Below are 27,918 nucleotides of genomic sequence, written 5' to 3' on the forward strand. Positions count from 1 at the left end.
TCAGGCAAAGTAGCCATGGACAAAGACTGCCACTGCCAGGAGGATGATGGCGTTGATGTTCACTACTGTCCTCCATAAGGGCTTCTCAGATGTGTCTGTCAGCTTCTTCTTCCGGGCTTCTTCCTCCTCTTCACTCAGTTTGGGGCCTTTCCTCTGCAAACCGCAGAACAAGTCATAAGCCTTCCTGAGACATCCACGAGTTTCCTCAGGATTATCTGAAATGAAGAAATAAATGATCACAGAACACGGGAAATACAAATCCTGTCAATGGAGTACAGGTGACTGTAAAGGGAGATTATAGCTGCTGAATGTTACAGAAATCCCTGGCACACATGGATAGATGGTGGATGGATGGACAGACAGACTGACGGACAAGTGGATGTAGGGATGGACTTCACATGTAGCAAATTGTCTTGGTTGTTGGGAAGGTAGGATTTTAAAGTCTAAGTTTGCCATAAACTTAAGAGCTTTTTCCAAAGCTGAATTTCATGGCATTAAAAAAAAAAGAAACAAAGACAGTTACGTAGAGTTTATATACGAAAACCAAATGTAAACCAGGTATTACCACTGTCAGCACCATCATCGGCTGCTTCGTGCCTTTCCTCTTCTGTATCTAAATCAATTCGTTCCTCTGTACTATTCTGAAGAGCCCAGCACAGGCGATAGAGCTAACCAGAGACCAGAGACAGACATATTAATGATAGCAAGTGTTTACAATAATGTAACGATACATTTGTTTATTGTACAGTGCAAAAAAATCAGACAGCCTGGGAAAGTACAGACAACAAAGAAGAGATCTGCCACCACTCTCACCCACAAAAACATTTATCATTGAAAATTATTTCTGCATTAAAAAAAATAAAGTTATTTATGGTTTTAATAATATTTCTGTTTTCTGGTAGTTATTAAAAAAATCATCAGTTATATGTTTAAAACCCCTATTTCCAGGTCCCACTGTATGGGACTCACATACGAGTTGAAGCTTTAAAAGGCAAAGAATCCTTTGAAAATGAGCATATCTATTACTCATTACTCACATGTACATCAGGAATGGGTTTTGTTAACATGGAAATTCCCAGGGTGATCAGTATGGAAACAAAAAAGAGAATGAGGGCAAAGTACAGATAGTGCACTCCACAGATGACTTGGGGGCAGTTACTGGCGGCCAAACAACTCCCCGTTCCATAGACAAACTCTGCGATCATACGGATGAGGCCAATCACAAATCCAACAATTAGACCCCAGAAGGCTCCCTGAGAAAGAAACAAGAGTAAAATTTGTGTATTTAGAAAAGACAACACACTCATTCAAGAAAGTCATAATTATCATCCTATCTGTTTTCTCCACTAAGGACCAACAAATGGCTAACCTTGACCACAAGGTCGTCAAAGCAGGGGAAAAATGAAAATACCTGTATTCCCAGTGGGCTGTTGCTCTCTGTGATTCTGAAAGATCATTCCACTGTTGGTTCTCCAACTCTAGGACATTACTGCCTACCCTGACAAAAACTGAAGTTTTCTTTGTGTTTGACTTTATAAATATATATATATATATATGTTAAAACTTGTGACATTTTGGTGAATAAACATAACTATGCCTTCAGTTCAGTTCAGTCGCTCAGTCGTGTCCGACTCTTTGCGACCCCATGAATCGCAGCATGCCAGGCCTCCCTGTCTATCATCAACTCCCGGAGTTCACCCAGATCCACGTCCATCGAGTCAGTGATGCCATTCAGCCATCTCATCCTCTGTCGTCCCCTTCTCCTCCTCCCAGCATCAGTCTTTTCCAATGAGTCAACTCTTCACATGAGGTGGCCAAAGTACTGGAGTTTCAGCTTCAGCATCATTCCCTCCAAAGAAAGCCCAGGGCTGATCTCCTTCAGAATGGACTGGTTGGATCTCCTTGGAGTCCAAGGGACTCTCAAGAGTCTTCTCCAACACCACAGTTCCAAAGCATCAATTCTTCGGTGCTCAGCCTTCTTCACAGTCCAACTCTCACATCCATACATGACCACAGGAAAAACCATAGCCTTGACTAGATGGATCTTTGTTGGCAAAGTAATGTCTCTGCTTTTGAATATGCTATCTAGGTTGGTCATAACTTTCCTTCCAAGGAGTAAGCGTCTTTTAATTTCATGGCTGCAGCCACCATCTGCAGTGATTTTGGAGCCCCCCAAAATAAAGTTTGACACTGTTTCCACTGTTTCCCTATCTATTTCCCATGAAGCGATGGGACCAGATGCCATGATCTTCATTTTCGAATGTTGAGCTTTAAGCCAACTTTTTCACTCTCCACTTTCACCTTCATCAAGAGGCTTTTTAGTTCCTCTTCACTTTATGCCATAAGGATGGTGTCATCTGCATATCTTAGGTTATTGATATTTCTCCCGGCAATCTTGATTCCAGCTTGTGTTTCTTCCAGTCCAGTGTTTCTCATGATGTACTCTGCATATAAGTTAAATAAACAGGGTGACAATATACAGCCTTGACGTACCCCTTTTCCTATTTGGAACCAGTCTGTTGTTCCGTGTTCAGTTCTAACTGTTGCTTCCTGACCTGCATAGAGGTTTCTCAAGAGGCAGGTCAGGTGGTCTGGTATTCCCATCTCTTTCATGCCTTAGGTTATACAATTTAAAGAATTGATATTAGATAATTTGACAACTTTATTAAACTTTTGACAATTAAAAGCATTTATTTTATCTGTGAAGTTGGTGGGAGTAGAAACATGTATCCCTGTTCCCCTGATCAACAATTTGTTGTTGTTTAGTTGCTAAGTTGTGTCTGACCCTTTTGCAACCCCACGGACTATAGCTCGCCAGGCTCCTCTGTGCATGGGATTTCTCAAGCAAGAATACTGGGGTGGATTGCCATTTTCTTCTCCAGGGGATCTTTCCAATCCAGAGATGGAACCCACATCTCCTGCATTGCAGGTGGATTCTTTTCCACTGAACCACTAGAGAAGCCCGATCAAGATGTTATATTTAGGAAAAACAGTATTACATATGGATTAAGACTGTGAGCTTAAGATGGAGGAAGACCTTAGTCTGTATCTCAAGGTCCCACTTACTAATGTTAAGTAACATATGGAAAGAACATACATATTAATCTCTCTGCATCTGTTCCTCATCTGAAAATTATTATAATAAGGCTAATACCTGGGAACAAAAAAGCAATTAAATCTTCAAGGCCCATAATAATCAATTATATAATCATAACATAAACATTTTATTTTTTTAATTTTATTTTATTTTTAAACTTTACATAATTGTATTAGTTTTGCCAAATATCAAAATGAATCCGCCACAGGTATACATGTGTTCCCCATCCTGAACCCTCCTCCCTCCTCCCTCCCCATTCCATCCCTCTGGGTCGTCTCAGTGCACCAGCCCCAAGCATCCAGTATCGTGCATCGAACCTGGACTGGCAACTCATTTCATACATGATATTTTACGTGTTTCAATGCCATTCTCCCAAATCTTCCCACCCTCTCCCTCTCTCACAGAGTCCATAAGACTGTTCTATACATCAGTGTCTCTTTTGCTGTCTCGTACACAGGGTTATTGTTACCATCTTTCTAAATTCCATATATATGCGTTAGTATACTGTATTGGTGTTTTTCTTTCTGGCTTACTTCACTCTGTATAATAGGCTCCAGTTTCATCCACCTCATTAGAACTGATTCAAATGTATTCTTTTTAATGGCTGAGTAATACTCCATTGTGTATATGTACCATAGCTTTCTTATCCATTCATCTGCTGATGGACATCTAGGTTGCTTCCATGTCCTGGCTATTATAAACAGTGCTGCGATGAACATTGGGGTACACGTGTCTCTTTCCCTTCTGGTTTCCTCAGTGTGTATGCCCAGCAGTGGGATTGCTGGATCATAAGGCAGTTCTATTTCCAGTTTTTTAAGGACTCTCCACACTGTTCTCCATAGTGGCTGTACTAGTTTGCATTCCCACCAACCGTGTAAGAGGGTTCCCTTTTCTCCACACCCTCTCCAGCATTTATTACTTGTAGACATTTGGATCGCAGCCATTCTGACTGGTGTGAAATGGTACCTCATAGTGGTTTTGATTTGCATTTCTCTGATAATGAGTGACGTTGAGCATCTTTTCATGTGTTTGTTAGCCATCTGTATAACATAAACATTTTAAAAATCTTTATGAATGTAGTAGATTTTTTTCTAAGTACTTCATGTTTTAAACATCTTTTAAATTTTCTTACATCAATCTTTTAAGGTAGGCACTGTGATTGTCTTAATTTTACAGAGTCAAATGGTCTGATTAAGATCACAGTGATATTCAGTGGTAGAGCCAGGACTGGACCCTGGTGGTCTTACTCTAGACCTTGTGTTCCTTAGCTCTGTGATGAGGATGTAGATACTATTTTGTAAGAAATATAAAGACTGTACTCTGAGTGCACACTGTGTTTCTATACTCTCTAGTTAGAATTAGGAATTGTAGCTGACCACAGTTGAAATTGAGAGGGGCCTTGAATTGTATAAATAGGGTGGGAAGAATGCATTTTTCTACCAGTGAATGATATACCTTTTTCTCACTCCAGCAGGGGAGAAGTTTCCCGATCTTCACTTACCTGTTCGTTGACTCTTTTACAGAAGATGGCAAGCAGGAAGACAGCTGCAATTGGAGGCCCAAGGTAGCTAGAAATAGATTCTATGTAATGGAACAGCTGTCCATTTTGAGCAACCTGTACTAGAGGGACCCACACAATGCTGATGGCAATTAAGAGAATGATAAATAACCTAGGAAGAAAATAGGATGATTTCAATATTAAACAAAATACTTATTGGTGCTTGCATTATGTTTTAATTCATTCTGAGGCCATTCATTGATTTTCCAAATAAAATCAAGCTCCTTGACCTCACATGGAGCCACACTGTGCCTAGTGATTGTCTGTTAGTAAAATTATAATAAAGCAATTGCTTATCTATAATTAGTCATACTATCTTCAACAATGAGATTAAATACTCAAATGTCAGCAATTGATTAATCTGTACTGTGGTTTATGCGATATATCAGTTGAAACTACAACACACTATTTCTATTAAGAAGCAATTATTTGCAGATAAAGAAAGCAGACTCCCATTGTGGTCTTTTATCGTAGCTTGAGAGAAACTAAGTCGGTTTGTATAGCTGGGAATTAAAACAGATATGCTGACTGAAGTGGCCAGAAATGCTGATTTGGGCATTTTACTACTTGAGTACTTTGACACGTAGAAAAAATCGGCTAAAATATTGATAAACAGTAAAAACCTACTAGAGGCTCCTGGGGTCCAGGGATCATGACTGATTCACTCTTCTAAACTCCAATTATGCTTGTTGTATAAGTAAACAAACAAGCATAGTTTACTGGACTTTCTGTAAAAGGTTATCACTACTCTGTGCTCACCTGGAATAGAGACCTGAAGATTGAGAGATGAGAGGGGCAAGCATCTGGGCAGGAGATTGAGGCACAAGTGTCTCATTTAATCTTTACAAAACCTCTGCAACTTTGCAATAAGTAAATGTGATAAACCATGGCAAGTCTGAGCACGGTGCCTAGAACACAGTATAAATTCAGCAGATAACACCCGCTATCCTAGTTGTTATCTTCATTGGAAAGCAAATCACACACCTCCCTTGCTCTTATCTTTGACTGATCGTGGAATGAAATCCAAAGTCTTGGTACGGCTTGAATGGCCCTCTGTGCCCTTATCTCCCTTTACCTCTCTGACTGTGCTTCCTATCTCCCTCCCAGCTGTTCCTCATGTGCCAGCCTCACCCCTGTGGTCCTCACACGCATGACACGTGACTCTTGAAAGCACGCAGCACTGACTGTTCTGTCCACATTGAGCCACGGGACTCACTCCTCCACTTCCTTCAGGGTTGTGCTCAAACGTTACACCCTCAAGGGAGGACTCCCTGAGCACCCGTCTTCAGTAGCCACCAGTCTTTAATCCTGTTTTGCTTGTCTATCTAACATTTTTTGTTATCAGATATACAATGTGTGTGAGTGTGTGTGTGTGTGCACACACACGCTCAGTCATGTCTGACTCTTTGCATCCTCAAGAACGTAGCCCATCAGGCTCCTCTGTCCATGAGGCTTCCCAGGTAAGAATACTGGAGTGGTTTCCATTTCCTCCTCCAGAGGATCTTCCCGACCCAGGGGTCGAACTCGTGTCCCTTGCGTCTCCTTCATTGGCAGGTGGATTCTTTACCACTGAGCCACCTGGGAAGCCAGGTATAAAGTACATTTATTGTTTGCCTTTCTCACAAGGGCATAAATCCCACAAAGCAGGAAACTGCTTGTCATATATATATCCTTTTTTCATATTTGTATTCTGAGATGTAGTAGACATTTAACAAGAGAAATAAAAAGAAAAGCTCATTAGTTGATCATTGAGACTTAATGTAGAATGATGCCTAAGACTACATACCTCTTAGTGTGACCACTGCCTCTTGGGACCTGCTGAATTCTAGTCCAACACTGTCCCCACCACAAAAGCACAGATGTCTTATTTTTCTTCCTGTCCTTTGTCCAGAGTCAAGATCTGGACCAAGTGAGCCCTTGGAATTTTCCCCTCTAGGTGCTTAATTTACTAAAGCAATTGTAACTGTATTCAATAATGCATAACTGTTTAGACAGGTGGTCAGTTTCTCTTAACACCTCATTTCTTAATGAATGTAGTTGATAAACTCCTCTGTAGTAGTGTGTGGATGGTTTAGATACACATGGAAGCTTCTAGAGACAGTGCATTTAGTCTATCAGAGTAAGTGGAACATTTGCACCCCCAGGAAAGCATGGAAGGAGTATCATGATGATGTGGTTGGGAGATGGTGTGAGGAGAGGAAGAAATAAGAAACAGAGGCATTTGAAAGTCTGGACAAAGCAACTATTTCACTTAAAATATGGCCCCCAGTTTTGTAGCTAGAAAGATGAAGTTGAATTAAATGTCCTCTAATGTCTCTTCCAAATCTGTCTGCCCATGCAGGAGACACAACAGACAAGGGTTAGATCCCTGGGTCAGAAGATCATCTGGAGTAGGAAATGGCAACCCACTCCAGTATTCTTGCCAGGGAAATCCCATGGATGGAGAAGCCTGGAGGGCTACAGTCCATGGGGTCTCAAAGGAGTCGGACACAGCTTAGCGACTGAGCATAAAGGTCTCTTCCTCCTACTCTAGAATGTTATGGTTAGTTTCCTGAACCCAAAGTTGAGGAGGTTCTAGTTCATTTATCTGCCTTTTTCTTTCTTTCTTTTTAAAAATACTTATTTATTTGGTTGTACCCAGTCTTAGTTCCCCAACCAGGGATCGAACCCAGGCCCCCTGCATTGGGAGTGCAAAGTCTTAGCCACTAGACCACCAGGGAAGTCCCTATGTCTGCTTTTTTTGCAGAGAAATTTTAGACAGAAACCAGGAGCGTCTCACCGTCCAGCTATGAGGAGCTCTTTCTCAGATGCTCTCTTCCGGATCTTGGTGTACAGATCAATGGTGAAGAGGGCGCTGGCGCTGTTGAAGATGGACGTCAGGGAGCTCATGAGAGAGGCCAGCATGACCGACATCATCAGGCCTCGCAGTCCTGGAGCCGGGAGAGGGCACAGCCACTGGTTAGGAGCTGAACACCATGATCTACGAGGACCTTGCCAAACCTGGAATATTCACTGACTTGGTGTGCCTGTCGACATGGATTATCATATGGCACTTCCTGCACGTTTCCTGGTGCCTTGATAACAGTCCAGCATATAATTTTGGTTGTATATATAAACTTAGAGGCCATTTGAAAGAGAGGAAACCGGGTTCTGCCACCTTTCTTTGGGGAGGAATTCTTGGCTTCCTGAAGGTTAGGGAACTGGAGAGGGAAAAGCCTGGTGGGAGGTTCTCTTGAAGACATCTTTGGTGGGCAAAGCAGAGTTTTGAAAAATTGTGGCAACTTTACCCTTCAGTTCCCTCTGCTTATTAGTGATGCCATGTAGGCTTCCCAAAGTGTGAAAGAGGGTGGATGGGGTCACCTGCGGGTCCTGCTCCCTTCCTCTTGACAATGCTCATGTGGGTTGGGGGGAGAAAGGTCGCAAAAGTGTCAGCCAACCTTCAATGAGCCTAAGGCACAGGATCGCCTGCTTACTACTGAGCCCCTTACCCTGCTCACCATCCAGTATCCTAACAGCTTACTTATTTCACATAATGTGTGGTTTGTTTTTTATCTCACCAAACTGGAATGTGAATTTTAATAGGAGATTTTGTGCCTACTTCACTGATGTTTTCTGAGCACCAGGCAGTGTCTGGCACCTAGTAGGCACTCAATAAACAGTTGCAAATTAAATAGATTGAGGTATATTATTTGGGTACCACTGCTGTAAAGAAAGCAGAATGAATATTTAACCTCTAGTCCTCTGAACTTCTAAGTTTATTGCTATGAAACTCTTTTATTGATAAATCAATCTTTTAAATGCCCCTGATTGCCTTGATAGTTTTGAATTCAGAGGAGTAAGAATTCTTCTAATAAGAATTATATCTGGTTAATTTCTGTATTCCCCAGGCCAAGAACAGGGCTGGTGGCCTATGGAAGGTGTTCAAGAGAGGTTTGATGAAAACAACGGAATTAATGGAAGTAAGAATGATTAAGGATTATGCCATAACCCTTTCTCATGGCCCATCTACAGACCTGGCCTCTGAGGCAGTCCCAGCACAAAGATTTATCAAGGTATGATTGACAGATATCAACTGTAGTATTAAGGTGTACAACGTGGTGTGACATGGTTACCACAGTCAGGCTAATTAACATATCCATCACTCACATGGTTACCATATTCTGGTTTTGTGATGATTATACTCGAGATCTATTCTCTTAGTTTTAAGTATTAGTCATACATTATTATTAACTATAGTTAATATATATACATATATATGTGTGTATATATATAGTTAATATATATACATTAGGTCTCTAGAACTTACTCATCTTATAACAGAAAGTTTATACCCTTTGACCAACATCTTCCCATGACTGCCGCTCTCCACCCTAGCCGCTGATGATCACCCTCTACTCTCTGCTTCTTGGAGTTTGATTTCTTTAGATTCCACATATAAGTGATGTCATGCAGTATTTGTCTTCAGGTGCTTGACTTGTTTCACTCAGCATAATGTCCTCCAGCTTCATCTACGTTGTTGCAAGTGGCAGGATTTCCTTCTTTTTTTTAAGGCTGAATGCAGAGGGAAATGGCAACCCACTCCAGTGTTCTTGCCTGGAGAATCCCAGGGATGGGGGAGCCTGGTGGGCTGCCATCTGTGGGGTCGCACAGAGTCGGACACGACTGAAGTGACTTAGCAGCAGCAGCAGCAGCATGTATGCATGCTCAATTGCTCAGAGGTGTCTGAGTCTTTGTGACCCTATGGACTGTAGTCTGCCAGGCTCCTCTGTCTACGGGATTCTCCAGGGAAGAACTGGAGTGGGTTGCTATTTCCTCCTTCATGGGATCGCCCCAACCCAGGGCAAACTCGTGGCGTCCGCACTGCAGGCAGATTCTTTACCACTGATCTGTTGGGGAAGCCCTACAGCTGAATACTGTTCACTTATCAACACCTCTCTCTCTCCATCGTTCATCCATCCATCTATCTCTGAGCGTCACATTTTCTCCATCCAGTCATCTGAGCGTGGATGTTTTCTTACCATTGGGCATCAGTTCCATCACCAGCATTGGGTAAGCATAGTTGGAGCAGCCGACTTTAACTCCACAGTGCTTCACACATTCTGAAGGTACAACACAGGCCACCTTCTCTGAGGCGGGGGGGCAGATTCAGAAAAGTGGGTTCAGTGAGTGGGGCCAAACAGGTAAGATCTACAACCATTGGACATAGAGACAAGTCGTAAGATCATGGGTGAGAGGAATTTCCATGCATGGAAATTAGAGATTCAACTTTGAACTCCGCACTCTGAACCTGCTCCCTTTTTGCCCAGAATACGACCTCCTAAGTGTCTCATGCCTATAGCTTCCCTGTGCGCTGACCTCAGGGGCAGGGCTCTTCTTGGGGATGTGGCTGGGTGCGAGCAGTACAGCAAACAGAGGGAGCTGCTCCATCCTCCAACAAAGCTGCAAGAGTGCAACTCCTCTGAGGAGCACAGAACTCCAGAGACAAAGCCAACTGCACCCCTACTCCCACCCCCAGCACCCCACCCCCACCACAACACCCGGGAAGTTAGCCTTGTCTGACCACTTAGCCCGGTCTTTTACCACCTATGTCTAAGAAGAAGCATCACCTGTGCTGGTTGTTGGAGTGCCTACCCCATGTGGGATGATATCTTACTTCACCGTGGCATTTGCACGATTTCTTTTTTTTTCCCTTAAACAATGACAACAGACAGCAAAACTTGATTTAAAAAACCCCACCCAGAATGCTAATACCTTAGCACTTTAACTTCTTTTGTTTTTTTCAATAGTCTTCTCTAATCCTTTTTCACCAAATATATATATATATATTGCATTGCTATGGTAATTGTTGAGGTAATATTTTGTAATCTGCTTTTTACATTTAACATAATAACTTCAGCATTTTCCTGACTTTTGAGATAGTCTTCAGCCCCTTGTGTGAATTTTCTATAAAGAGGGATATAGTAATTTCTTTGACCATTCTTTACTTGTTGGATATTTTCAACAGCACTATAATGTTGCAGCAAGAAGAACAAAGAAACATTCTAACTTGCTGTGTAGGGGAATCATTTTAATGTGACACCACACCTCCAAGGAAACAGTAGTCTTGAAATAAACATCATTAAAAAAATTTAAGACAAAAAAATAAGGGAGAGTGGGAATTGAAACACAAGGAATACCTATCAGGAGCTATTTACAATAAAATGGATCATTTTTTGGGAAAAAAGGTGATTTTCTTTGTAACAAGATTTTAGCTAAATAAACTGATGCCCAGTTGAGAAAATATGATGTGGATTCAGTGTTATCTGATGGATTGCCAAACTAGAACCAGAGGCCTTGCTTAGCTGAATGTATTTCCTGTACCCTTCGTAATAAAGGAAGAGTTGATTTTTTAAGGAAGATTTTCAACATTAGCAGCTACTTTCAGCTCAAAAGTTAAAGTACCCATACAACCCAATTCCAAAGCCCAGTCCAGTCTCCAACCATCTTGGAAGGACCAAGAAGTGACAGTGAATCTTGAAGACTTTCTCAGTCAAAGATGTCTTGGACTCAACCATCACAGCTCACTCAGCTCACATTTTCCAGTCTATCTCATCCTCCTGCATTATCCTCTAGACTAGCTTAAATCCAAGCCACTCATGAAAACAGGCTCGCAAGCTCAAATGTCTGCAAGGAGACAGGCGTACAGTACAAAAGAAATAAGAGAACAGAATGTCAAGTGTGCCAACATTTCCTGCTTTTAAGCCTCTGCACAGGCTGTTCTCGCCACTTGGGATTCTGCTTTTACTGACGTATGTAATGGGTTTTCTAGTTTATCAAAGTTTTTATCTATCTTGAAACCACTACTCAGAATTCACGTGTAATTAAAAAAAAAAAAAAGGATCTATGGATTCAAGACTCACCTGTGAACAGGATGCGGCTGATCATCCCTGGCATCACCATGAGGAACATGGGCAGCAGCTTCAGGTACCCACACATGATGCAGGCGGCCTTCACGTGGGACATGTCCTTGCCTGACAGGCAGCGCTGCACAATGACCTGCCAGGGAAACATGATGTAGTCACGAGAAAACCGGAGGGTGACTTCCATGAAGGGGAGTGCCTCTCTTCAGAATTAATGTTACAGTGAAAAAGAGTGTCATGGTAGTGGAAAATAATGGGCTTCAGAGTAAAATTGGAACTTGAATCCTTGCTCCTCTTACATGAGTTATTTGACTTCTGTGAGTCTCAGTTTTTTCATCTCTAAATAGGGTTATCTCTTGTAGGGCATCCTGAATATTTGGTATGTTTGTAAGACTCTTGTTACATTTAAATCAGTACCTATCACTACTATTAAAACATGTTTACAGCTCCCAGGCTGTATTGCAACAAGGGCCATGTGCTCTTCTAGGTACAAAGCTGTCACTATTGATTTTTGCCACAAGTTGTGCCTTTGATATGTGTGCGTGTGCACGCGCTCAGCCCCTCAGTCATGTCTGACTCTTCGTGACCTCATGGACCGTAGCCCACCAGGTGGAATTTTCCAGGCAAGAATCCTGGAGCTGTTTGCCATTTCCCACTCCAGGGGATCTTCCTGACCTAGGGATGGAACCTGTCTCCTGCATTGGTAGGCAGACTGTTTACCACTGCGTCACCTGGGAAGTCTTTGATATTTTACTAAGTATGTGACTAAATAAGTCACATACTCATTGGTTTCTCTCAACTATTGTTAGGCAATTATCCTGAAGGGAAAGTAAGCTCACTGACACGGAAACACCAGAGTCAGGCAGCCATCAGAATAGAATTCTGAGATATTCATCTCTAGATTTCTTCAGACTGCATTGTGCGGTCAAATATGATGAATCAAATATGATGGTCCTGGGAAAACAAATGTATATAATTTCGTAATTCCTACTTAAGTTGTACAATTTCTTGACTAATAAATTTTGTAGCAAAGCAGAACTTCTAACCATAATAACATTCTGATGTCACTCTTTCTTCTCAAGGAATGTTGTAAAACAAAGATGTCTTTTTCTGCTTAACTGTCTTTGGGGAGACAGATCTGTTAGGGACAGTGTTATTTAGTGCTGAGGGAGCAGGCGATATTTTTGGACAAAGGCCTGGAAGCTGATGGTTGGAGGGGCAACACAAATTAAAGGTGAGGAGAGAAGCCCTGTCAGCAGACAAGCAGGTTCAGCCCCTACATCTAAGAAGGATGTGAGGTCACTTATAGGACGTAAGTCAGTCAGAGGCAAAATATACGTAATAAAGACGGTTCCACAAATCGGTGGTGTTCTTTGATAGATATGTTAAGGAAATCAGTTTACTATATAGAGAACTGACACTGATATCATGTATGGCCATTGATTTAAAGTGAGTTAAAATTGTGAAATTGTAGGTTTAAGTTGACAGAGACTATTTAGGAAGAAGAAAACTTCAAAAAAAAAAAACCACCAAAATAAAAACAAACTCATTTGCTATAAAAAGGAGCACCCAGAAAACAAAAAAATAAGATCTTAGAAGCTTTAAATACAAAGGCAGAAAAACTGGAGGATAAAATTAAGAAAGTCTCCTATTAAGTAGAGCAAAAGACCAAGAGGCGGATGGTGGAGAGAAGAAGTAAAAACACTAGAGAACCAGCTGAGGAAGACCAACAGCCAAAAGCAGAGTTCCAGATATGAGGAAACAAAATGGAAGGCAGCAAAGAAAGAATCTCCCCAAACTATTCAAGACATCAGTTACCTGATCACAGAAGTTCACAGCGGCTTGTCATTAATGGATAAAAATAGACCCACACACAATAGTACATTGTGGTGAAATTTCAAAATATTGAGGCCTAAGGAAAGGCAAGTTTCCAGAAAGAAAAAGCAGTTGTTCAGTCACTCAGTCATGTCTGACTCTTTGTGACCCCCGTGGACTGCAGCACACCAGGCCTCCCTGTCCCTCACTAACTCCAGGAGTTTGCCCAAGTTCATGTCCATTGAATCAGTGATGCCATCCAACCATCTCATACTCTATCACCCTCTTCTACTTCTGCCTTCAATTTTTTCCCCAGCAGAGTCACACCCAAAAGATCAAGAATAACTTCAGGCTTCTCACCTGTGATGGTGGAAGTCAAAATACAATGAATCTATGACTCTGGGAAGATTATTTCCAACCTACAAATATGCACATAGCCAGAGATCAATTTCCTAAGAGTTGGAGTGAAGACATTTTGAAACATGCAAATTCACAGCAAATGTATCTCCCTTCTTTATCAGCAATTAACTGGATAATTCATTGCCTCAAAAAGCAGGATTAAACAAAGAAAGATGATGATGTAGAATATTGGAGATAGGAAATACAAGCCAAGAATGAAGCAAAGGGGATGTCAAATACAGTAGTGAAGGGAGTTCTGAGTTAGGATGAGTGCCAAGTACAGTGGACAACCCAAGAGTTGGTGAGAGATGAAGGCTCTAAGAGAAAAGAAGGAGCTCACAGAATACTTGATGTGCTTGCAAGAAATGAGAGGAGATTTAGGCAATTTGCTGAGGGTTTGTTATTGAAGGAGTAATAATCACCAAGAAAATTTAAAACAAAAGTATTTAGAGTTATTCATTTTAGGGAAAAGAAAAAGCTAAAGAAAAATCAATCAGAGAATATTATGTAGCTTGGTTGTGAGTTACATTTATGTAGTCACAAAAATTGCTGCATTGAATGCACATCTCACCAAAATTGTGGACTGGATCTATTAGGAAGATGAATGAACAGGAGGTGTGCCTGTAGGGGATTGAGAGTGGAAAACTGAAAAAGCTAAACTCTCATCTCTCTTTATGGGAAGCCAGTAGAAAACTCTAAAAATGGAAAACTAAGAGGGCTCAATATAAGGATTTATTTGAATCTCCCAGGAATCAGGTTTATGAGAAAATTCTGATTCAATGGGTGTGGGTAGCATCTAAGAGCATTCATTTCTAATAAACTCTAAGGTAATATCCATGCCAGTCATTCACAAACTATACAGTGAGTACAGGATTTAGAGAATAAAAATACATACCAAAATATTTAACTGAGGGAGCTGAAATTGTTTGCCTTTGGGAGATGAGAAATAGGTAGAAACTTGGACACCAGACAGCTATTTTTCATAACAGTATTAGTCACTCAGTCATGTCTGATTCTTTGTGACCCCATGGACTGTAGCCTGCCAGACTTCTCTGTCCATGGACTTCTCCAAGCAAGGATACTGGAGTGGATTGTCATGCCCTTCTCCAGGGGTTCTTTCTGACCTAGGGATCGAAGCCGGGTCTCCTGCTTTGCAGGCAGACTCCTTACCATCTGAGCCACCAGGAAAGGGTCCATTTTCTTTTCACTTTTTATAACAAGCATCGTATTAATAGAAGTGTTTGGCTCTTTAAATGATGTGTGTGTATGAAATAGAAACTAGATGTTTTTCTATGAGTAGACAAAGAACAACATAAACATATTCACGTATCTCTCTCTCTCTCACACACACACACACAGACACACACACACACACACACACACACACACACACACACACTTTACCTGATCTGTACACCAATACCACACAGCTACAACTGTCATTCCGAATATTGTTCCCGGCCATGGAATATCCCCAGTGACAGCATCTCGAAAAATATGGAAGGAGTCTCCCTGAGGCGTGTAACACTGGGGTTTGATTGTCAGGTTGTCCCCCTCCACTATGGTTGGGATGGCACTCATGTACTTCTCTGTAAAATTCTCGTAGCCTCCGACTTCGGCAAAAGCTGAAAAGGAATTGGATAAAATGAAATTTCTGTCAAATCTTAGACATCTAAAGTGTTCATAATCACTTCTTTGTCGTGGAGGTACTCAAACACCTCCAATCAGACTATGTGCTGAGGGGAAATAGGGAAACTTACCCCATTGGGAGGGTCTAGAAAAGCTAGCCAGGTATAGGAAAGAACCACAATGGATGGAAACCTTAGAGAGATAAGCCCAGACATTTGGGACAACTTATAAAGGTTCAGATGACACAAAATTCATCAGAGTAAATTTTAGAGTGGTAGATATTACAATTCTACATTTGTGGAGTTGAGTTTGACAGTTTACTTCTTTATTCATTATTTAACTTAGCACTAACACGTTTGTGTGTACCAAATACTGTGGCGGGATTATGTGCAAAATGAATGTGCAAAGCAGAAACTCAACCTAAGGGAAGATGCAGACAATACAAGGAATTTGTTCTGATAAAGGAAACACAGTTTGTAGCAAAAATACATGGAGGACCTAGGAGATGAGAGTCTACCCATAGGATAGGATAAGTGAGTCTTAGAGAAGCTGATGCCAGGGCATACACCACTGAGGCCAGAAACCAAAGGAGCGTGAACGAGAATAACAGAAATTCTGGCTAAGTAGCAAGTTCACAAGGAATTGGTAGTAGCAGTTGCTTCAGGAGTAGCGTTGTGCAATAGAACTTCCTACAATGATGGAACTGTTACATCTGTGCTGTCCAATGGGGTAACTACTGGCCATATATTGGGGCTTCCCTAATGGCTCAGTGGGTAAAGAATCTGCAATGCAGGAGACACGGGAGATGTGGGTGCAATCCCTGGGTCAGGAAGATCCCCTGGAGGACGAAAATGGCAACCCACTCCAGTATTTTTGCCTGAAAAATCCCACGGACAGAGGAGCTTGGTGGGCTACAGTCCATGGGGTCATAGAGAGTTGGACATGACTGAGCAACTAAGTGCAGGACACTGCCATGTATTGAGTGCTTGAAATATGGCTAAGCAAGTGAGGAACTGAATTTTTAATTAGCTTAAATTTAAATGGTCGCATGTGGTTAATGGCAACCATGTTCTGACGAAATCATCAGTCATCATTATGAATTTGTTGTCTCGGTAGTTCGATCAGTGTCTGCCTCGTATCTTAGGCTCTGATTAGGTGCCTGCGTGTTCAGGAATGTTGCATTCAGTGCAGCCTGAGTGGGTGTTGGAGCAGGGTGACTGCCAGACAAGGGAGGGATGAAAAGGATTTGTTTTCACCCTATATCCTTTTTCACTTTATGCATGGATTTTCTATGCAAACAAAAGCAAAAACTATAATAAGAGAAGCCAAAAATTAGCAAGCTGTAAATCAGATTCATCAATAGTAATCTGGCATGACTTAAAAGAATGAATAACTGATGGTACTGATAAGTGAGAGTCATAAAGGAAAATACAAACTATATTTGTTACTTATATAATGATAGAGTAAGGAATATACTTTAATAATTTCCATCAGTCATAATGAAGTTAATATTCAGTTACCTAAATTTTTCCTAATATTTAATCCTTCATTTAATGAGGATTTTATGTAAATGAAAGGTTACTGTGCATTGGATCCAATGCACCAATATTTTCATAAAATGTCAACTCAATGGTACTAATTTTGTCCATTTTGAACACAAGGATATTAAGATTAAACAAAATAATGTATCTAAGCAATAGTTTTTCAAAGGAGGTAAAAGTGAAAGTGAAGTCACTCAGTCGTGTCCGACTCCTTGCGACCCCATGGACCATAACCTGCCAGGCTCCTCCGTCCATGGGATTCTCCAGGCAAGAATATTGGAGTGGGTTGCCATTTCCTTCTCCAGGGGATCTTCCCCACCCAGGGATCGAGCCCAGGTCTCCCGCACTGCAGGCAGACTCTACCGTCTGAGCTAGCAGGGAGCCCCAAAGGAGGCAAAGTTCTCCCTTACTTCTTCATGCTGAGATAGTACAGTAAGAAAGAAGTTCGCAGACACTCCTTTCTGCGTAAGGAGTACGCGAAAGAAAGAAGTTCGCAGAATTATACGCATGATTGGAAAATGTGACCGAATAGAAGGGAGGCAGCGGTCAAGAGCAGTCAGACTGAACAGACGCAAGTCCCAGGATTTCTGACCCCAGGGCATTGCTCATACCATTATCACTTACCGAACCCCATGAGAATAAAAGAACCTATCAGCATGATGGCCGTTTGGAGGGTGTCTGTGTAAATAACTGAGGCCAAGCCCCCTGTGAAGAGAAAGAAAGGAATCAGGACATTTTACTCATGAGCCCTCATCTATCTGCTGTCACCTCTGTGTTCTCCTCTACCCAAACTCTAGAAATAACTCAGCAGAAACATATCAAATGCTCCTGGATGGACTACAAGCCCCTCTCGGCATCTTTGTTGCCTTGGTAGTTATGCCTCTCCTTGGTCCTCTTGTCCGCCTTGCCTTGCCTTGACTCGGTTTCTATGAATTAGAGTGGAGTTCCACCTTTGTGTGAATTTTTGAATATTAAATAGAGATAAAGGCAAAGTTTTAATACAATAGATTTTCCCTCACTGATCCCTCAGTTTGCTCCATTTAGCACAATTACACTTGCTCTTAAAAAACTGGGCAAGGCCATTTTTGCTCTCCTGTTGGAATGCATTATTGTTTCATTAGTGGAGAACCAGATACATTTGATGAGCTGTGTTTTGCTGCAGTGTTGTTCGAACAACAAAAACTTCCCTTTGAGCTCTGGGCTCACAGAATCTCAGTTAATGAGATACTCCCTTTATGGGAGGGAAGTTTATCCACACACTCTTATCCACACACTCTAGTCCAGCTCTTAGTTTACTATATTTGCATATAATGTCATAAAGGGCTATTTCACATGTAAAATGTGAAACAAGATGGATACTGAAAATAGGAGATTTATGCCCTTATCTGTCACTTATTCTGAGACATGTACTTGATGTATAAAAATGGCTTCAGGACTGTCTTTATTGTCCCAGCTATACTTTTTCTTTATTTTTCCAATTGAGCTGGTGTAGTTTGATTTTCATGTTAGTATGCATGAGGGAGAACACTGGTGTATCTGGCTCATGAAGGCCTGCTTGAACTATTTACCACACCTTTCCTCCCACAGCCAGCCCACTGTTCCAGTTTTCCTTTCCTGATTCTGCGGCTCATAGCCCCACCCCTGTGCCCTGGCATGTATTCACTCGGACCCTGCCTTGGTGTTGCCAATGTCGGGTGTGAGCCACTATTTCATCCAGACCTCCCATGTGTATGTAACGCTGGATTCCAAATGCCGATCTGTGTACCGGACACATAGCTGAGCCAGGTCACCATTTTCCCATCCCGTTTACCACGTCACCAGGTGCTCACACCTCATACTGAAGATTCTGTTTTCTTTGCTCTAGTTATGTTTCTCCACCCGTGCGTGAATCTCACAATGGAAATAAAAGGGTATCCATCATGGCAGTGCCAATGCTAACGGCAGCTTGGAGTGAGGTCAGCAAAAGATAGCATGGGCTCACCAGTGATTGTGTAAATAGCAGTGAGAGCCAAGAGGATGAAGATCGCCAGGTATAGGTCCAATCCCAGGGCCAGGGTGATGAATATGGCTCCAGAAAATATGTCTGACTAGAGAGAGAACAGTCAGGGTGGAATGGAAACATGCAGTGCGTCGCTCAGCTCTTCACTGATGCCTTCCCACTAATGTTTGATGCTCCCTGGTGGCCTAGTGGTTAGGATTCAGCGCTCTCCCAGCCTCGGCCCAGGTTCGATTCCCAGTCAGGAAAAGCCTTTCTTTTCTCTCTGCTTGCTGCCTACCAACAACCCTAGTAAGACCATACCATCCTTTGGGGCTTACCAGGTAGTGCCAGAAGGAAAGAATCTGCCTGCCAATGCAGGAGACCTAAGAGATGCCAGTTCTATCCCGGGGCTGGGAAGGTCCCCTGGAGAAGGGCATGGCCACCCACTCCAATATTCTTGCCTGGAGAATCCCATGGACAGAGGGGCCTGGTGGGCTACAGTCCATAGAGGCACAAAAGAGTCAGACATGACTGAGCACTCTTGGACCCTACACATTACTGGAGGTTGAGAACCAGTGAACATATGATCTTTTTAATACTTGGGGCAGGGGAAGGCTGTGAAAGTTGTTGATCTGTTTAATAAGTAACCAGGACAGAAGCTCTTATCATTGTATGATAACAAAATGTACACAAAATGTCATGTCTAGGATTATTGATGCCACTTAAGACATAACCTTGTAGGTAAGAATGGACTCTTGCTACAGACTCTTTCCGGTTGACCATGCCAGACCGTGAACAGTCACACACATGCTCTGGGCCTCTGTGCTGCTCCATTCAGCTCCCCAACCTTCCACCCACTCCACACCAGCAGGAACCAACCACCTCAGGAGGCTGCCTCCCTTGGGGGCTCCCTTTGGTACCTGTCATTCTGCTCCAGCACCTTGTTCATACTCTAGCATCATAAAGCTCTAGATGTCAGAGCCAGAGGAGAACGGAGATCACCAGCTCCCACCAGAGGAGCATGTAAGCATGAAGCCCTGGACACCTGCAGGCTCCTCCGCCTCCCTTGGGCTCTCCTCACCTTCCTGTCCTGGGACTTAAGTGCTCCCAGCCCTCACCAATGAGGATGACCTCCAATTCCACCTAGCATTGACTGCCATCCTCTTTCCTGGCCTGAAGCATATTTCCTGTACTTATCCACACACTCTAGTCTAGCTCTTAGTTTACTATATTTGCATATAATGTCATAAAGGGCTATTTCACATGTAAAATTCTTATACCCTTAACGACGTGGTGAACTGCTAGTGAACAGGAATCTTGTTGCCCTAACATGGAGCTCAGCAATTTATAATAAGTACTGGGAAATGCTCGCGTTGCATTAGGAAGGCTTGGGCCATCTAATCTAAGCAGCTGGTTTACTTCCAATCATGATTTGGCTCAACAGAGGATCATTAAGCAGAGTGAACTTCTGCTCTAGTGAACTGCCTGGACTATAAACTTGCAGGAGATTATGTCCCTAGCCACTGATACATGAGGAGATTTTTCTTTGGTTTCTACATGTACTGCTGAATCTTCAAATTTCTTCTTTCCTCAATAATTATCTCCAAGAGACTTAACTTAAAAAAAAAAACTTTAGAATTCTTTTAACACTTGTTTGTGGTATTCGTTTCATACAGGCAATCTCAGATAAAATAGGGCACATTTAAGCAAAGTCAGTATAATAATACAAACACTTTCCCTTCTGGTCTTCATGTTAGATAGTCAAGCTGAAAAGGAAAATGTAAACCTGGAGTGGCCTTGACAATGAGAATGAAAAGGTTATTGTGCAGGGGGAGGTGGGAGCTAGAGAGTCCTTAGCTTCTGCTATTGAATTCTTGTGCTACTTGAATGAGACTTTTTCTCTTTTTGTACATCCATTATTTTTTTCATAGTCTTAATGAAAGGATGGGTTTATACTCTGGAGGCTCTTGTGACTCAGAATTCTTTTACTCTATGAATGCAGGGTTTATGAAGCTCCTTTTTCTTTTTTGGCAAAAACTCTTGGTAGAGAGACCCCCTGGTGGCTCAGACTGTAAAGAATCTGCCTGCAGTGCAGGAGACCTGGGTTTGATCCTTGGGTTGGGAAGATCCCCTGGAGAAGGAAATTGCTACCCACTCCAGAATTCTTGCCTGGAGAATTCCATGGACAGAGGAGCCTGCTGGGCTATGGTCCATGGGGTCACAAAGAGTCAGAGTGATTAACATGTTCAGAGAGACCCCAGGTAGTTTTAAAACATCCATATATGGCTTGACCCATAAAGTTCTCTGACCTTAGCACTCTTGTCCCTCATGAAGCTAAAACGCCAGGAGGGCATTGAACTCACTGAGATTCTCAAAGCCACACAGATGAACAGGGAGAGGATGGAGAGGTAGACCTGGAGCCGCTTCCCACCAAACCGCTTCCTCAGGTATTCTGGCATGGTCGTCACCTGCAGAGACAGATACCAGCAGGGATTCATCCTCAGGGTCCCACACATTCAGATGATCCGACATGGATTAAGCCTCTGTGGACAGGTAACTGCATGTGGCAGTCACCCTCAGGGTGGGTAACACCCCCCAAAGTGGGGAGACATGAGTGAGAAGGCACAGCCCTTTGGGAAACTGTGAGTCTGGAATGAACATGGGCCTTGGACTCAAGCATTCTTGGGATCTGTTCCCAGATTGTGACCTTTGGCAAATGGCAGTCTCTCTGAGCCTCTGTTTTCTCACCTGTAATGTGGGGCTTTAATATGGAAGTAGGTGTAAAATAACTACCACAACACCAAATGAATGGTGATGCTCGAGAGATAATATTTATTATTTTCAATGATAATGTTGCAGTCTAGCAAAAACAAGATAAATGATGGACTGCAATTATGGTTACATGATAAATAGATAATTGAATAAATTGCAAATATACTTCTGTATGTACAGTCACATGATTATCTTTATTGAAAAGAAGAGTTACATTAAATTCTATGTAGAGAAAAAGCTAAGGTTATCATTATTGAAATATTAGATCAGCTATGTGATCAGCTTAAAGGGTACATTTTTCTGGTTTCTTCAAGCAGACCAAGCTCATGGTTTCGTGTCCTCCAATATAAAAGAATCTTAAATAAACATTTATATAATATTAGCAAAAGCCAGAAGGGGAACTCCTGGGGCTCAGAAACTGTGCAGAACCACCTCAAGGATGGTAAGCCATGTCCATGAACACACGCATGTTATGTGCTGTGGATCCTTGCACCAAAGAGAGCAGAGCTTGCTCAGCCTGGAATGGGAAGGGACTCAGGATGAGTAAAGGACTATACAGTGACACGCAGAGGCAGTAGACAGTAAAGCTTGGCCCCTGGAGCCCCATCCCAGGAATTATCCCAGGACACAGCACCCCTCAGCTGCAGAAGGAGTAAATATGGCAGTTAGGCTCCAAGAGGCACAGCAGTGCCCCAGTTGGTTGGCAACACCCAGTTTGAAGGGGAGCCACCAGAGCATGGTACTTTCTACTCCTCATTAAGAAAAAAGCTAACTTCCAAACATCACAATAACAAAAATTAGAATAAAGGAAAATATTATGTATTGGTAAGAATGTCAGAAAAATGGAATCCCCGCAACAGTGATCAGCAAGAGGATAGCTGACTGCAGCCATTTTTAAGAGCAATCCTGCAGCACTTCGTGGCCTTTTTCAATTTTTAAAAATTCTTTTATGATTTGCATTATTTTTTGGCTGTGCTAGGTATTTGTTGCTGCCTGTGGGCTTTCTCTAGTTGCAGAGAGTGGGGCCTGCTCCTTGGTGGCGGTGGTGGACTTCTCATTGCAGTGGCTTTTTCTTGTCTCAGAGCACAGGCTCTAGGAGCTGGTTTCAGTAGTTCTGTGGGCGGCACGTGGGCTCAGTAGTGTAGCACACGGGCTGAGTTGTCCAGTGACGTGTGGGATCTTCCTGGACCAGGGATCAAACCCACGTCTCCTGCACTGGCAGGCAGATTCTTTACCACTGGACCACCAGGGAAGTCCAGTAGTTAGTGGTCTTATGTAAACATAAACTCAGAAATTCTGGGACGAATAATGTTACTCAGGTTTCATAGCTGAGCAGGAAAAAATGAAGGAATAAATGAATGCCTGACATGTGCACCGGAGAACACCTGTGGATACTCACCCCTGCCTTGATGTAAATGGGGACAAAGAACCACCCTAGAACCAGCAACAGCAGCAAGGCCTACAAGAAACCAAGGACAGAGTGGAAGTGAGAGAGGTTTGGCTCCCTTTTCACTTCACAACCTCCAAGTCTGAAAATAAAACGTTTGCTTCGATCCTGTCCCACTCAAACAGTTATGATCCCAAGACAGCTGTGGGTCCATTTCTTCTGCTTCCATGATCCAGAGATCACCATTTCCTGGGGCTTAGGATGTGGCAAAGATGTGTGGTGAAAAATGGACAGTCAGAGATCTGAGCCCAGCTGGACCACTAGACGGCCAGACAATCTTTACCAAAAGGAATTATTCTTAAAAAAAATTTATTTAGCTGTGTCGAGTCTTCCTTGCAGCACATGGAATCTTTCTGTGTGGCTAGTGGGCTTAGTTGCCCTGCAGCTTGTGGGATCTTAGTTCCCCCACCATGGATCGAACCCTTATCCCCTATATTGGAAGGTGGATTCTTAACCACTAAGCCACCAGGGAAGTCCCCAGGAATTATTCTTGAATGTAAGGAATCATATAGAGTGACAAACCAATGAGAAATTTAGAGGCAGAAGAATATTCCCAGTGCCCCCCAAGCCTTGCCAAATATAACGATGATAATAGTATAATCTTACATGAATATTAACGTTTATGAAAAAGTCTTCACTTCTATCACTCACGCTGTTCTCACAGCACCAGGTTAGGCAGATGCGATAAGCACAGTTATTCTCCTGTTTTATGGAGGGGTAACCTGAACCTCACAGAGATGAAAGAAATCCAAGGTCACAGGCTAAGAGCCAGGCTCTCAGCAAGCTGATAATCACACTCCCTGGGGCCATAGGGCATTTTGTCCACGCTTCTGGAGGCTGGCTCCTTTCTCGACTCCATGGCACCATCAAAGCAAAACCCAGACCATAAGGCACACGTGGAGGCTGGGTCCATTCTGAGTCTCTGACACTACTAAAGTAATTAATAGGGGCAAAATCTTCAATAGGGGCGGGGCACGGTTACTTGTATGATGCAAGGTCCCTGGCTGAGTCTATCCAGGATAGTTTTAAATGTAAATAGTTTAAATAGTTTCAATGTAAAATGATCCAGGATCATTTTACAATGATCCAACTTTCTTCCACATAAGCATCTCCCTCTGACTGATAGGCATATACACGCACAAGCAAACACTAGAAAGGATAAGAGAATAGAACCGAAAACACCCAGTCAACTCAAGAAATGTTTATAGCATGTGATCAGTCAAATGCTGAATGGTGGGGTGGTGTGAGGGACACGAGAGGAGATGGTCGCTTGTCCTTAAAGATCTTAGAGTCTAATTAAGAAGACACAGCTTGCACTGGTGAGATGGCAGTAGAGCAATTAGGAACTCAGTCACCAAGTCTTAGAGATTCCATCTACTCCTCCAAATCAGTTACTCTTCACTATGTTGTCACTTCCTTGGCCAGTTTCTACTCCTCTGTCTGGCATCAGCCTCAGGAAGTTCCCTGGACATGGGCCTGGTCCCACCCACCATCTAGGATGGACGCCCCTTTTGCATCCAGCCATGCCCCTTCTGTTTCCTTCTGTTGAGATCTCTCAAAGCTCCGTGCATGCTTCTCTCCTTGTACTTTCTACACGGTAGCGAATGTTTATCTGTCTCTCCCACTGGGATGTAAGCTTTTCAAAGAAGGGGTCATTATCTGTACATTTTAAGATTTCTTGCTTCTAATTCAGACTGAATGTATAATACAGCTCAGGGCAGGGGGAGAGATAGAAATGAGAGCTAAAATGATTAAGGAGGTCAAGTAAAAGTGGGGTTAAATGATATAGAAATGACTTCCCTGGTGGGAATAATGGCTTTAGTGAAATCTCAGAGGTAGGGTATGGCCCAGGCAAAATGGGCCACACAGGGAAGGCCCTGAGGTTCAAGAAGAAGGAGAAATAGAAGTCAAACCAAAGAGGGGCTTGTCCTATGCAGAAAAGAAAAGTGCAAGTGAAAATCGCTCAGTCGTGTCCAACTCTTTGCGACGCCATGGACTGTGCAGTCCATGGAATTCTCCAGGCCAAAATACTGGAGTGGGTAGCCTTTCCCTTCTCCAGGGGATCTTCCCAACCCAGGGATCGAACTCAGATCTCCTGCATTGCAGGTGGATTCTTTACCAGCTGAGCCACAAGGGAAGCCCAAGAATACTGGAGTGGGTAGCCTTTCCCTTCTCCAGGGGATCTTCCCAACCCAGAGATCGAACCCAGATCTGCACTGCAGGTGGATTCTTTACCAGCTGAGCCACAAGGGAAGCCCAAGAACACTGGAGTGGGTAGCCCAGACAAACACACCTAGAGTTTTGATTTAAATGAAGAAGCCTGTGATGTCACTTACGTTCCATTCAAATGCTGCAATGGCAATTCCTGAAGCCGCTCCAGTCCCTGCCAGCCCCACAAAGTGGCCACTGCCGATGTTACTGGCGAAGAGAGAGGCGCCCATCTGGAATCCAAGGGAAGAGACTAGGGTCAGAGTTAAAAGCCCCAAATTAGACTTCTTGGAAGCAGGTAAATGTTGCAGTGTTTCCATTACTTTTCCATATGGCTTGGGGCCTGAATTTAGCCAGTCACCAGTTTTTGCACGGTTGGTATATAAGATTGTTTTCATATTTTTGAAACATTTTTTGGCTGTGCTGGGTCTTTTCATTTCGGTGCACAGGCTTCCCTTGTTTCGGGGCATGGGCTCTAGAGTGGGCTCAGTAGTCGTGGCTTGTGGGCTTCTCTAGTTGCGGCACTTGGGCTTAGTTATCCCTTGGCATGTGGGATCTTAGTTCCCCAACTAGGGATCAAACCTATGTCCCCTGCATTGGAAGGTGGGTTCTCAACCACTGGGCCACCAGGAAAGTCCCTGAATGGTTTTTTAAAAATTGAGAGAGCAGCATTGACATATATACACTCCCATGTGTAAGATAGATCGCTAGTGGGAACCTGCTGGATCACAGAGGGAGCTCAGCCTGGTGCTCTGGGAGGGGGGTTCCAGAGGGAGGGGGCTTATGTATACTTCCGGATGATTCACATTGCCATACGGAGAAACTAACACAATATTGCAAACAGTTATCCTCCAATTAAAAATAAATTAAAAAAATATGAATCAGGGCCAAACCAGCTCTTTCCAAATGCCACACTACACCTGCTCTCATAATTGGTGATGTATTCTCATTTATTAGAATGACAGGGCTGAGCTCTGAGGCCAAGGGTTTAGGAAAAGAGACACCAGAAAGCAGGCAGGCAATGCACCTCAGACATGATCAGCAGTCTACATGTTTTATTGGCTTGTCCTTAAACATACACACTGGAAATTTATCGCCAGGAAGCTTTGACTCACTCACCGGCCACCAGGTCACATCTCGGCCAGCCAGAAAGAAGCCTCCAATGGTGCCCCGGTTGGTCCTCAGCATTGCCTGAGCAGAAGGGAAGACATTTACGAGTCAAGCCACAGAAAGAGCCCCTGAGATGCCCCTGAATCTCTTGCTAGGGTGCTGACAGACATGACCTACTTTTCCAGCACTCCTAAAAATTATCCTCAAAACATTATCCTCAAAACTGTGATACAGCACCAATTTTTCAAGGACTTCAAAATCACACTTTCATAGAAACCAAGGCACTTTAAGAAGTCATATTTCTCAACTTCTGTCCTAATTCCTCTGTTTATTTTCATTGATGAATACAATGTGAGGTATCTATCCCCAAAGCTGTGCTTGGAAGGAAATTTGCAGCCTCCAGCTCTTTACTTAAAAGAGAGAATGAACGCAAATGACTTAAGCGTCCAAATCAACTAAGTTATTGATAGAAAGTGAGCAAAGGAAAATAAAATCAATGAGATAATAACACAACATCTTTATTCATGATGTCAGGTGCTGGAAATGCCAAACAGGATAGGTCTGCAGTCCCACTCTTGGCCCTGTTCACACGACGGGCTTGTTAGAAGAATGAAGTAAATCAGTGGAAGCATTGCTGACTCACACGTGAGAAAATGACTGCTTACTGCCGCTGCTAAGTCGCTTCAGTCATGTCCGACTCTGTGCGACCCCAAAGACGGCAGCCCACCAGGCTCCCCCGTCCCTGGGATTCTCCAGGCAAGAACACTGGAGTGGGTTGCCATTGCCTTCTCCAATGCATGAAAGTGAAAAGTGAAAGTGAAGTCGCTCAGTCGTGTCCGACTCTTAGCAACCCCATGGACTGCAGCCTACCAGGCTCCTCTGTCCGTGGAATTTTCCAGGCAAGAGTACTGGAGTGGGGTGCCATTGTCTTCTCCAAAATGACTGCTTAGGGAGGGACAGTAAAATCTGCGGCAGCTGATTTCATTGACAGCTGATTGAACGTCCTCTCTGCTCTGTCACATGACACTTTTCCCTCCCTCAGTCATTTCCCCGAGCCTTAAGCCTGGAGACCACTCTGAACATCCCACTAAGCTCCTACATACCCACAGTCCAACGGCCATCACCAACACGAAATAGATGACAATGACGGAGATGTCAGCAGCATTTTGTATACGCTCTGATGTCTCAGGAGGGCTGGGGGTCTCAGTCACAGCGCTGGGGCTTAGCGTGCTGGCCATGGTTGCAGGCACTGCTTTCCCCATCCAAGGGACAGCCCTTTTCTTATATGTGCTCTAGGTTAATGATCAGCCTCGGGCAAGTGGGGAGCACTATCAGAGCCATCTCCTGGGCAGGAGGACCTTTAAACCTTTCTCTGAAGCTCTGAGACCCTGGCCCTCCAGCAGTCATGTTGGACCGGGTGGAGTGTGGGAAGGAGGGGTGAGAGATGAGAAATGGGGTGAAAATT

At 43.1% G+C, this 27,918-nt stretch overlaps 1 protein-coding gene and 1 non-coding gene across 2 annotated transcripts; both read right to left on the bottom strand.

The window, feature by feature from the left end:
- Positions 1-27,691, bottom strand: LOC129629657 (solute carrier family 5 member 4). Its single transcript, XM_055549782.1, has 15 exons — positions 27,557-27,691; positions 26,463-26,534; positions 25,472-25,576; positions 23,088-23,147; positions 21,280-21,384; positions 18,920-19,025; positions 17,563-17,643; positions 15,173-15,393; positions 11,555-11,690; positions 9,674-9,781; positions 7,435-7,585; positions 4,599-4,767; positions 1,038-1,253; positions 566-668; positions 1-215 (listed from the first exon to the last, which is right to left on the bottom strand). The coding sequence occupies exons 1-15, from the start codon at positions 27,689-27,691 to the stop codon at positions 1-3; spliced, it is 1,983 nt and encodes a 660-aa protein (XP_055405757.1).
- TRNAG-CCC (transfer RNA glycine (anticodon CCC)) lies at positions 7,303-7,375 on the bottom strand. Its single transcript has one exon. It is a non-coding gene; the product is annotated as a tRNA-Gly (tRNA).
- Positions 27,692-27,918: the final 227 nt, after the last annotated feature.

Source organism: Bubalus kerabau, chromosome 16 (genome assembly GCF_029407905.1).
Source record: "Bubalus kerabau isolate K-KA32 ecotype Philippines breed swamp buffalo chromosome 16, PCC_UOA_SB_1v2, whole genome shotgun sequence".
In the NCBI taxonomy this organism is placed as follows: Eukaryota; Metazoa; Chordata; class Mammalia; order Artiodactyla; family Bovidae; genus Bubalus; species Bubalus kerabau.

Excerpts from the sequence above, each read along its gene's own strand:
- LOC129629657 (XM_055549782.1), bottom strand. The coding sequence starts at position 27,691 with ATGGCCAGCACGCTAAGCCCCAGCGCTGTGACTGAGACCCCCAGCCCT. Across the intron at positions 23,148-25,471 it reads TTGCAGCATTTGAATGGAAC|GCCTTGCTGCTGTTGCTGGT; the intron begins GTAAGTGACATC and ends GGTTTCTTGTAG. Across the intron at positions 4,768-7,434 it reads GAGCTCCTCATAGCTGGACG|GTTATTTATCATTCTCTTAA; the intron begins GTGAGACGCTCC and ends TTTTCTTCCTAG.